Below are 12,625 nucleotides of genomic sequence, written 5' to 3' on the forward strand. Positions count from 1 at the left end.
AGAGAGAGCCTATAAATCAACGCTAGGTGACGCTTTATTCCATTCTCCTAAATACTTTTGGCATGTGTTGGAATTTACCCTACATTGTTTAGTTCTTTTTTAGAAAGATTTCTCCAAATCTCCAAATAATTAATTTAATTAGTTTATTACATTTTTAATTTAATACTACTGAAAGATAAAGTGCTTGTTTTTTTATGATTACTGAATGTATAAATCAAACAGAAAATATGAACAAACATTTACAGGTCTCTACAGAAAAGGGAGGACACACCAGCATTTATCATAGTTTTTATAAAGGGAGATTGCTTTCAGGTGAATCACAGATTAATGAAACTACATCCGTTGTCATAGCAACAGGCGCAGCGGTGTGGTGTCCAATGTTATCCTTTCATCAGGGCCATTCTCCTCTTCTTCTCATCCCTGAGCTGCTGTTGTCCTCTGTGTGTTCTCAGCCCGAGGTCAGCCACAGGTGAATGCTTGTCTGGCTGGTTCAGTACAGGCTTATGTCTTATTTGCATGCAAACATTTTGATTTTATTCATTTCCTTTCTGTGGTATAAAATACCCAATGAGGTTAATAATCCCCCATGTTCATTGTAACCCTATAGGGTACAGTAGCTGCATAGTGCCACAGGGAGGAATGCTTGAGACAACCTGCACTGATAACATCATGACTCCTTTTGTTGGGTGGATGAACTGCATCGTGTTTCCCGAGTCATCCCTTCTGATCCAGGCCTGCTGAAATATTCTTGGCTGTGTGTGTAACGCATGCGTGGGAGAAAGAAAGAACAAAGAGAGTGTCTATCACCTAAAGAAAATGAAGTTTGCACAAAGTGGCTCAGCCAATTCATTTTATTCCACGTGGGGTGCTATAATTAAATACATCTGCCTCTATTCTGCTCAAGGCAGCAGTGCATTTTGGGTAACTGAGTTTCTTCAGAAACATTTTAAAAAAAGAAGTGTCAGTTAAACATTCTGTTGCCATAGCAATCACTGTCGGCAGAGTTCCATAGTAACTGAAGTTCAGCTGACATTGTTACATCCACCAGTTTGTCAGATGTGATTAAGCTGATGATTATCATTATTAATGTTATGCTATATTGAACTACTCCACAGTCGCATGACTTGAACATCACTACCATTATGCTTCAGATGCTCTCCCATTCAAAATCCTTCTTGAGTTTGAGAGGATAGACTCCAGGGCACTAAAATGCTAAGCTACTTCATGGTTTAAGAACTCATTTCTGTGGTGCTCTATTTTGTGACTTTGTAATTGTAGATATAGTGTGTATATATAGTAAATAAAGAGTGCTAACCAGGCTAGCCTTTCTGCTAGCTGCCTGAAGCTAACATGTTGCTAACATGACATTCTGGTTAAAGCTAACAGTTAATTTAGCACTGGATTAAATTATTTTGTATAACTGAAAATTGTGTTTTTATAGCTAATGATTATTGTTGAATGTGGTGTGTTTTCAAATACTATTTTCACAATTTTGCTTCCTGTGAGGTCCTCGGCCTTTATTAACTTCACCGTCTTTTCGGTTTGGTTTGTCTGTCTGTTTCTTTGTTTGTTTCTTTGCCAGCATGATTATGGAAAACTACTGGCTTGATTTTCATGAAACTTGGTAAAAGGGTGTGGCATGGGCTAAGAAATAACAGGACTACATTTTGGAGCAGATCAGAATCACTTTTTTTTTGTATGACATCTAATTTCACTCAAATATTTCTGTTTCCTTAATTGTTTTTAATTTACCTTTTCATATAGTATGTGTTAATGTCCTGCTTGGCCACCATTAATGTCCTAACATGAAATACCACTTCAGCCAATTTTATTCAGCCAGTTAAATACCAATGTCAGCTATTTAGCTCCAAGTTGTATTCAATTCAAACTAATTCATCTTCACTTTTCACACTAACATTAACAGAAACAATCTTTCTTGCAGTATAAAGCCCTTGTGGGCTGCAATCCTGAATCTGCAATTATGTTATTGGTGCTACAAAAGGTTAAAAAAAATAAATAACCAAAACTTTAAGTTTAATTGACTCAGGAGGGCCAGATTTAAAAAGATCCTGCAGGACATATCCATATATAGATATTTAAACTGTTTACCTCACTGAGGAGGTAAACAGTGTCTTGTGTCTCTGTTTACATAAATAACATGTAGCCCCAAGGCATGTTACCTGTCTAGGCTACAGAAGTGGTGAAAAGAAACATTAACTCAAGTACAGTACTTAAATTAAATTTGACATGCTTGTACTTTACTTGAGTATTTCCATTTTATGCTTCATTTTACTTTTTCTTCACTGCATCTCATGTTTCTTCTTTCTCTTAAATTTTACCGGTAGAGTGAAAATGCTGGTGGCACCTTCCTGGTCAGATGCCTCCAGCTGTTAGTGTTATCTTTTTGCTATTTCATTACCAGCTTTTCAACCCCCCACTCAGAAGCTGCACATTAACTCTGATATCTGATTTCACTTTCCACATTTTGGAAGAAAATATTTTTATGTATTTATTTAATTGCTCACATACTAAGGTTACCAATCGCTTATTTTCTGGACTTCTTGTCAAATAGCCTAATTGGGACTAAGGTGACACCAACCTGAGGAAAGAAACACAATTAACACTTAATATCCGAGCTTGCAGATCATCAACATCAAAGGACTTACTGGAAGACCTTTTTTCCAGCTCGTATCCAAATCTTTCACCAGGCTGACAGAGGTGGAGGCTACAGTCAGAGTCGGGGGGGAAAGTCACTCCCTGCCACCAGCCTCTGTATTGGCTGGACCAGCATCAGATCCAGGCGAGCTGTCAGCCAATCAATGAAGGCGCAGATGCAGCCAGCGGAGTCAGCCTCACAAACCGGTTAACGGAGAGGAGGACAGACACACAGACAGCGAACCGGAGAGTCTGCAGTCAGAAACCTGCTTCTAAAAAAAAATGGAAACGGAAAAGAAAGTGACAGATTTCTCAGGGAAATGGAAGATGAAGTCTTCGCAAAATTTCGAGGACCTTTTGAAAGCGCTGGGTGAGTTTTTGCATTTTGTGATTGTTCCTTAATTTGCTTAAAATGCTCAATAAAGTTGTTTATGTGACCTCAAAAGTTTTCCAACATCAGACAAAGTTGCATCACATGATGCAACGGTGCAAAAAGTACTTAGATCTGAGTAAAAGTAGCAGTACATTGTACAAGTTCTGCATTTAAAATCTTATTTAAGTAAAAGTGCATCATATTGGCATCAAAATATATTTAAAGTACCAAAAGTAAAGGTAGAATGTCCCATTTCAAGATAATTATATTACTTGATTATAATTAGTAGTGATGTATTCAACGTGTTAACCCTTTAATGTAATAGATGGTAAAGTTTGAGATGATTTTAATTACTTTATATACAGTTGGGTACCCTAAGCCATCATTTTACAGCATGTTACTTGATTATGACTTTTAGTTTTAAATTTTGAATTGATGACATGAATTGGCAAAGTAACTAGTAACTAAACATTTTAAACAAATGTAGTGGAGTTAAAAAGTGCAATATTTGACTCGAAAATGCAGTAGAGTACTAGTTTAAGTAATAATAATAATTATGATAATTGATTGTATTTATGAAGCGCATTTTAAAATACTCAAAGTCTTTTTACATTGAATGCATGAACAGATACAAAGATAGAATACATAGAACAAATACCAAAAAGAAAAAAAAGAGTAAAGTAGTTTAAAATGGAAATACTCAAGTAGTGATACATGAGTAAATGTCCTTAATTACATTCCACTACTATTTTCATGCAAAACTAAAACTTTGGTGCCAGTTTAAAGGCAAGAAGCATGTTGTTTTCTGGTTTATCATCAACCATTTATCTCCATTGTTAAAATGCAAAAAAAGAAAGAAAGGGAAAGGGAAGTATCTCCTGCACAAAGACCTGTCAATCATGTTGTCGGCGACATTATCTAGTGGAAATCCACTTGGCTTAGAGGTGAACTGGAGAACCCGAGTGGTTTGAAGTGGCTCCCTGTGGTTAGATTGGTTTGCTCCAGCCCTGCTAACCTATGTTCAAGGGAAATATTGGTCTTGTTAAGCTATACGAGACTGTATGGAGTTATAGGAGCGGGCAGGAGAGAGCGAGGTCAGACCAGGGCCAGCCAGTGGCATCCATTAAAAATCTGGAGACAAATAGCCTGTGGAGGAATGTTAGATTAGACTCATCTGAAGCAGGGTCCTCCTCATGCGGTTGTAATTAGAGCCAGTGTAAACGGAACTAAGCCTTGACATGGGCCCCAGCAGCCAGCCGGATCTCAGACTGACTTTCCCTCACTGCCCTGGGCCTCCCTGACCCAGTCTACGGCTCTATGTGTGTGTGTGTGTGTGTGTCTGTGTGTGTGCCTCCTTTAGTACCACTCCATGAGCAAATATGGTCTGAGCTGGATCAGATTTGTGGAGTAGTCTTCATCTTTCTGAAGGCAGTTCAGTTCACATGAATAATGTCATAAACTAAAGGATTATCAGGCAGTTTATATTTGTTTTACATCCATAAAACATCACATCTCTGCTGACCAAGCAAATGTTGATGTACGGTATTTATACTGAGTTTCCAAGTTGTACTTTGCACATCATGACTAGGCCAGTTTTCCCACACAGGTTACACTCTGCTGAAAATCCTTTTATATTTTGTCTTGCTGCATTAATGGCGTACATGGAAGAAATTAGCCGAAGAGGTCAGGGGGCCACAGGTCCAGGGCCTCGGTTTGAGGTGACTTACTGTACACATTACTTGTTGGAAAGTCATAAACACAAGACACAAAATGGTACAAAGTGGCCACAAAGAGACACAAAACAACCAGAAAGAGAAACAAAATTACCAGAAAGAGATGCAAACAAACCAGGAAGAGACACAAAATTACCAGAAAGATATGCAAAACAACCACAAAGAGACACAAAACAACCTAAAAGAGAAACAAAGTTACCAGAAAGATATGCAAAACAACCAGAAAGAGACCCAAAATTGCCAGGAAGAGATTCAAAACAACCACAAGGAGACTCAAAATTACCAGAAAAAGATGCAGAACAACCACAAAGAGACTCAACAACAGGGAGATGCAAAGCTACAACAAATAGACACACAGCTACTACAATGAGATGCAAAACAAAAACAAAGAGACACAAAATGACCAGATCGATATGCAAAACAATTACAAAGAGATGCAAAAACAACTGCAAAGTCACTCAGAATGGTGACAAAGAAATGCAAAATAACCAAAGGCAGAACAACCACATAGAGATGCAAAACGACTAGCAAGAGATGACAAAACAGCAACACCCAAAATCACTACTAAGAGATGCAAAACAACTACAAAGGGGTGACAGTTTACAGTATACTATACTAAATGCAGTTCATTTACCAAGATCTGCAGGAGCTGCAAAACTACCACACGACGAAACCAATAAAAACACAAAGACAAAGAGCAAAAAAACTCAAACTTGACTACAAAGAGACCAAAGACAACTACAGATTTTTACTTCCATTATTGGACTTTATGGGTCATTATGTTAAGTGTATATCTCTTTACAACAAGCTCAGTGGGGGATAATTAGCATCATATCAGTTTCAGTGGAGTTTTGAGTTAAGTGGATAATTGCAGAATTTTAATTCCTGCTTGAACTATGTAGTCAACAATGTCACAGTAATTAGCGGTTTAAAATGCCATACCAGTGGTTTTGCATGTTGTAACCCATTAAATATAAATCACGTATGCTTTACATTACGGCAACCATTTTCTGAAGCATACCATAAATTCTTTGTTTAATTTCCTTCATCTTAGTTCATTCAGTGCAGCAAAAAAGTCAACATACAGAGACTTGAAACTAATAAAATAAACACAATGAACATTTCATTCGCTTATTTTTCTTTTCATCAAAGTTATGTTACCAATGTGTGGGAATGCAGCAGCAGCATAGACTGTTTTGAAAACCCAGAGGCTGCCAAAACCATTGCATTCATATACTTTTTTGTAAATCAAACTGAGAATACAAATAATAGGAAAACATGCACATTGTAATGAAAGGACTACATGAATTTGGTTGTTATTTGTGTTATTAAGTCTGCTGTGCGGCTGTTGACTCTCAAATATTGGATGACATAGTTTCAAGGACTGCCAACCGATGAAAAACTTTCCAAACATTCATTGCCTGCAGCTGCATTACCACAAAGGGATAATGTAACACTAATGTAACTAAAGGTGCTGAGAGATTGATTTTAATGCAGCACTGAATGAACTCAAACTAAGTGCCCCTTGAAAGGAAAGAAATTAGAGGAAAAACTGGTATGTTCCTGGTAATCTTCCTCACAGGTGATGGTTTTACCACAGCTGCCAGTTTGATATTAGTCCTATTTGTGTGTAAACAGGTGTGAATGTATTCCTGAGGAAGATTGCAGCGACAGCGGCTGCCAGCCCAGCCGTGGAAATCACCCAGCAGGACGAGAGTCTGTCCATCAAGACATCCACCAGCGTCCGCACCACCAATGTCTCCTTCACCGTGGGTCAGTCCTTCAATGAGGCCACAGTGGATGGACGTCCCTGCACGGTACACGTCCCATAAAACATTCCTGTGTAATGTCAGTGTGTGCATACCAGCATTTTGCCAAGGACAGCAGAACTAGCCAGAGTTATGCGCAGAAGAAACATGTGGAAATCATTTCAGTCAGAGTCAATCCTGGTGATGATACATGGATCTGGTCTTCATCTCTTCATGCTGTGTTAGTGGTGAAGGACATCGTCTCTGACAGGCAAAACATAAAAATGTTGAATGATAGACACTGCAGTTATGATGAAAACCTAAACTTTGCTATAACTTCATAGAGTCCAAAGCAATGATTAAATTATGATTTTTTTTTGTCTTATGAATCCATGCAGAGTTTTCCTAAGTGGGAAACAGACAGCAAAATCAGCTGTGAACAGACTTTACAGAAAGGTGACGGACCCAAAACATCGTGGACCCGGGAGCTGACCAACGATGGAGAACTGATACTGGTAATTATTTGGTATACAGCAGAATACACAACTTTACAAACACAACACAATACACAACTTTATAGAGAGTCAATCAAATTTTAAAAAGACTGTGAAACTAAAAGAGATTTGCAGGATTAAAAAAAAACTTACCACTGTAACTACCACCGGAGTTGGTATAAAAATATTTTGCGAATGCTTTAGGTGGATCACTTGTGAATTATAAATAAGAACAACTTTTTGGTTGCCATGCTAACAACTTTAGAAAATATACTACTGTAGACTGTATTAGAGAAGTGCATATATCCTCTGGATTTGAAAAGTGAAGCAAATTTGGATGTGCCTTAAACCTTTATTCTCCAGCTAGCAGGGGGCAACTCTACTGGCTGCAAAAAAACTTTGTGAGAAAATTATCCTTGTTCTCACTTAATTTATCACCTCAGTAAACACTCTCAAAATTAGTTTATGTCTACAATCATTAGTTTTAAATCTGCTTCAATACCACATGATGTTTATTTAATACATTTTGGTCCCATTTAGTTTAAAAGAGCTAATAAAGCTGGGTATGCTTTAGGCCGTGGGTATCTTTTGATTGATTGGTGTAGCAATGCAATCCATTGCACTGTATATATTTAAATAGCAGTGGCCTTGTTTTTGGAGTTATGGAAGCTAACTTTGTTAGTGGAGACTTCACAGGGCACAGCCAGGAGCCAGGTGCTGTCCGGGCTTCCAAAAAACTAAGTAAAAACCAGCTAATATGCCAAAGCTTTAAAAGCGTAGTCCACACACCAATGGGTGTCATCTTGATGGTCTTCTTCCACTTCTTATATACAGTCTATGAATATTAGAAGGTTAGCAGCTGAGGTAGTTACCTTGGAATGTAGTAGGAACTGGTAGCTTGCAAAGGTAAAAATAAATAATTTCCCCAACTCTGTTATAACCTCTTTATAATATTGTCTTTCCCTGTTACAAATAAAGTGGTACCAAATGTTTAAACTTTGTTCTTTTGCTGTTGTTTTCTTTCAGACGATGACTGCAGGGGACGTTGTCTGCACCAGAGTTTATGAGCGGGAATGAGGAAATGTTTTCAAGTCCGTCATACAATACTCCTGTTTGTGCCTCATGCATGGTTTACATTTACTCGCCTTGTTTTCTTCTCTGTCCCTCTCCCAGCCAGGCAGAATACTGGTCGGATCTGAAACAGTGCACTGTGTAGAAAAGGCTACATGAATGTATGTTGCTTTTATAACACCAAAGCTGAACTCGCTCTTTATGTATCATATAGAAATGTCACACATTCCTTTTCTAAAAATCCTTTTTCAACATGTTAATAAACTGTTTTATATGAATCCTTTTCAAACACTCATTCGTTATGTTTCCTCCCCCCTGCACCTCCCATTCCCCTGTCGTCCGTCTGCATATCACTTTACATCACTGTCTGCCATTCATATTCTCCTGATTATTCCACACCCGCTAACCCCTCCATCTTTCCATTTGCAATCCAGTACCTTGTCCTCTGTGTGCTCTTGTGTCATCATACATACAATATGTACTCAATTAAAGTCTCCCACAGACAATTCATATTTTATAAACTTTGCTTTGAGGGACATTTGGCAGAGACGAGCAGGAAACGGGGTGGAAAGGAAAATGAGTGAGGGAAAAGAGAGAGGGTGGTCATGAGAAAGTTATTTCATAGCATCAGGAGAGGTTATACTTTGCATGCTCCCCTCTCCAGCTGTACCTACTTACAGAATGAGCTCAATAAAAAAATCCCCCACCCCTTTTGCTTTGGCTTTGCACCCAGGTACAAAGTGTTAAATGGCTTGTTCTTACGTACACTGTGCAGGGAGATTTCCATCTTAAAACGCACGTTTTTCAACATAATGGATGCAAAAAAATATGCAAACGGGCTTTAAATGTAAAGAAAGAGCATGCATTGGCTTTAAAATGACATATTTAACACTATTCAGGTCCTTAAAGTCTTTCTGTTACTCAACTAAAACAGCGTGGTTCAGCCTGAGGCGGACTTGGACACCTCGCTGTGAAAAATGGACCTTCGGGGTCTCTCAGGCACTTCCTGAGGAGAGTGCTGCTCCAATTCACATAGGCAGTGATGGTTTTTCCAGGTTTTCAAACAGTGTGAAGACAAGCGCCCCTCTGAAGTGCTTCCCAGTTTATACACAGTGCTGAGCAAGCAGCGGGAGGACTGGGCCTCCGCCGGGATGAATGATCTCAATAACCTCTGCGGGTAAATGTGTGTATGTTTGTGTGTGTCTGGAGGAAGCACTCTGGTCTTTTACTCAAGCAAAAGTACCAATAACACAATTTAAAAATACTCCATAACAAGCAAAATTTTAGTGTTCAACATTGTTAACAGTGATGCATGATTTATAATGGGGGCTGGTTGAGGTGTCGCAAGTTTTAACTACTTTACATACATTCATTCCAGTCGTTCCAACTGAGGGAAATGGTCAAGGTACAAAGACAAAAAACTTACAGTATGCCGTGGAGACAACTTGTCAATCACAAGGTAGCCACACCCTAAAGCATACCCAGCTTTATTATCTATTTTACTCTAAATGGGACCATAATTTACAAAATAAACATCATGCTATATTGAAGAAGACTTAAAACTTGTGACTGAGATCATAAACTCATTAGGGAAATGCTTACCGGGGTAATAAATCAAGTGACAAAAAGGATCATTTTCTCATAGACTTTTGTACAATTTAACTTCCTTTTGCAGTTGGTGGAGTCACCCCCTGGTGGCCATTAGAATGAATAGGAGCAAGGGATCAGGGAGAGAGGGCCGGACTTGTTAAAAATGTAGGTGCATCCAAGAGGAAAAAAAACCCAACACAAATGTGGCATTACAAAAGTAGCTGGCTCAGGAGGAGGAGCTAACTTTAAATGTTGTGTTTACAAACTGCAACATACAAATCCTTCACATTGTCCCTTTACAGAAAACCATGCAAGAGGTTATTTGGGAAATGTGACCTTTGTAGAACAACCAGACCTATGCTTTTTTGTGAGGAGCCACAAGTCAAAGCGGTTGGGAGCAACTGGTTTAATCTTTAAACAGTGTGCTGTATTTTATTCACTTATCATATATTTTTATTTGTAAAATCTTAATCTGTACCATATCTTGTAGCAACAGTTATCAAATAAATGTAGTGCAGCAGAAAATGGAAATGCAAGTACCTCAAAATTGTATTTTAGTAAATGCACGTTTCACCACTGATCTGCAGAGAGTTTGTGTCTCCCTGAAAGAAAGTATGTGGGGTTTACGCAACTTCACTCATCATGTACAAGCTTTTATGTCTCCAGGCACAAAGTATTGTATGCTTTCAATGGCCTCAGTGAAAACCAATGTTATTGTGTAATCACTCATCAAAACCACAGCGCTCCAACTGCACTCTGGAGGAAATGGAAAGTTCCATGCTATTTGCTCAATAAGAAAATGGCAATTGCAGACACACACACATCCAAATACAGGAGATGCCTGACTCTCTCTTAATGACCTCTTTGGCTGATGGTTGTTAAAGCCTCATAGGAGCAGTCTGGACCGCCCAGTCCCTCCTTGCTATCCGGGTCACTTTGCACACACACCACTGTTCGGTTGGCTCATTCCTCAGGCAGTGATGTCATGGAGCCTTTCATTGCTCAATTGGTCGAGGAATGCTGTGGTTTTAGGACAGGGAGGCACCCGGAGGCCAGTGTTTGAGTAAGTGCCATCTGGACCAATCATGACACGGCAATTAGAGGAGATGATGAGTCACAGGAGTCAGCTGACAAACACAGATGCTGCAAGAGGGCATAAAAACAAATGAAGTGAAGGCTGCAAACAGGTTCAGGCAGACAGCACAAGCAGAAACACTGTTTATGCTCATTTTGTTGCAACAGTTAAAGAAGCCGTCATTTCTAATTGGGCTGTTAAAGTAGACGCTCATTCCTTGCTATCCATGCCACGCCCATTTCCACTTAAAAATCCAGATGTGAGCACCATTTCTTCATGGTTCTCCATAAAGAATATCAATTCAATTCAATTGTTGCTTTAATCTATGAATTACACTTTTAGCTGTGGTAATATTTAACAGTCTTAACTCCAAAACAGAAGATTGACCTCCAAATATCAGTCAGTCGTGTATGGACATGAGGTAGGAATTAGATTATTTAAATAAATTTGTCATTCAATCTGCTGATTATTTTCTTCTACCATTTTAGAAAATAACTAAAAATAAGACACAAGGTGTTTTTTTTAGATTGTTTCAAAGGCTTCAAAGTGCAAAAAGTTAAGAAATGTGAAGACAGATATTATGTTGCAGACATTTTTTTCTGTGCAGTACAAACCACAGAGCTTTATCTTAAATTGAAGATGTCAGACAAAAGTTTCCCAGAGACACCAAGGCTGAATTTTGGAGAAATGCATTTAAAATGATGCAGAATACTTTGAGAACATTTTCATTTAATTTCATTTGGCAGCCCTGAGACTGAAAAGGACACACTTAGTGTGATACTGTATGACAGTATGGAGCAAGATGATTTTTCCAAACTCAAAGGGAAAATTAGAATTTTTTTGAAGTGGGGTTTTATGAGGTACTCATCCATAGTCAGTGTGTTATCTACAGTAGATGGCGGTCAGCACGGCCCCAGTTTGGAGAAGCATGCAGGAGTGCTGACATCATGCGAACTTGTAGCTAAGCAATGTACTGCTGTGGACAGGGGCAGCAGCAAAACATATTTTAGCCGCAATAAACTGAAATCAATATCAGTCTCAATGTACACTATAGTTAGAATATTTTCAAAGCTTTACCTTGCCATCAGACAGCCCTGTTTAAGTTAAATAAAAGAGCTAAGTGAAGCTGTTATCTATGCTTTCTTAAAAGCCTCCTGACTCCTTTGAAATGGTAAACGGAGTGCACTTATATAGTTCTTTTATCCAAAGCGATTTACACTACACACTATGCTCATTCACCTGTTCACACACACATTCATACTTGTGGCCGAGGCTACCAGGGCACCATTGGGAATTCAATCATACATCGATGAACGCAGCATTAGGAGCAATTTGGAGTTCAGTATCTTGCTATAGGATACTTCGACATGTAGGCTGCCACGGTCAGGGATCGAACCACCAACTGACAAAAAAGTAATTATATCTAGTGTTACACGCAGCCTATGGGATACCTGAGCATAACAAGATGACTAAAATGGCATTTTTTAGGTGGTTAAAATATGTTTTGCTGCTGCCCCTGTCTGCAGCAGTACATGGTGCCAGTACTCCTGCCTGCTTCTTCAAACTAAGGCTGAACTGACCGCCATCTAATGAAGGTAAATCAGTGAAATTGGATAAGTAGCATCCCGCTTCAAGACAATCCAAACTATCCCTTAAAAGCTCCTTGAAGGGAAGTTATGGTAACAATGCTTAGCTCTTGTCTTGTGACCCCTCTTAACATATATATTGACCTTTTATACATGAACAGAGCTTTCATATGTGTGAAGAACAGTTCATAAAGAAAGAGCAGGTCTAAAACAGGGAATGTACAGTATGTGTATATACGGTGTTTGAGTACTGTATGTGTGCGTGACAGTCTGACCTATGTATATGTAATGAAATCATAT

The 12,625-nt window shown here is 38.7% G+C and overlaps 1 protein-coding gene across 1 annotated transcript; it reads left to right on the forward strand.

The window, feature by feature from the left end:
• Positions 1-2,920: 2,920 nt before the first annotated feature.
• Positions 2,921-8,346, forward strand: crabp2b (cellular retinoic acid binding protein 2, b). The gene is made up of 4 exons (XM_059350356.1): positions 2,921-3,025; positions 6,400-6,578; positions 6,908-7,024; positions 8,030-8,346. The coding sequence occupies exons 1-4, from the start codon at positions 2,938-2,940 to the stop codon at positions 8,078-8,080; spliced, it is 435 nt and encodes a 144-aa protein (XP_059206339.1). The 5' UTR covers positions 2,921-2,937; the 3' UTR covers positions 8,081-8,346.
• The last annotated feature ends 4,279 nt before the right edge of the window (positions 8,347-12,625 follow it).

The sequence above is a fragment of the Centropristis striata genome, chromosome 14, assembly GCF_030273125.1.
Source record: "Centropristis striata isolate RG_2023a ecotype Rhode Island chromosome 14, C.striata_1.0, whole genome shotgun sequence".
Classification (NCBI taxonomy): Eukaryota; Metazoa; Chordata; class Actinopteri; order Perciformes; family Serranidae; genus Centropristis; species Centropristis striata.

Bases quoted from the DNA above. Each gene is read 5' to 3' on its own strand.
- crabp2b (XM_059350356.1), top strand. From the start codon at position 2,938: ATGGAAACGGAAAAGAAAGTGACAGATTTCTCAGGGAAATGGAAGATG. The intron at 6,579-6,907 runs GTACACGTCCCA...GAATCCATGCAG, and splicing joins TGGATGGACGTCCCTGCACG to AGTTTTCCTAAGTGGGAAAC. The intron at 7,025-8,029 runs GTAATTATTTGG...GTTTTCTTTCAG, and splicing joins ACGATGGAGAACTGATACTG to ACGATGACTGCAGGGGACGT.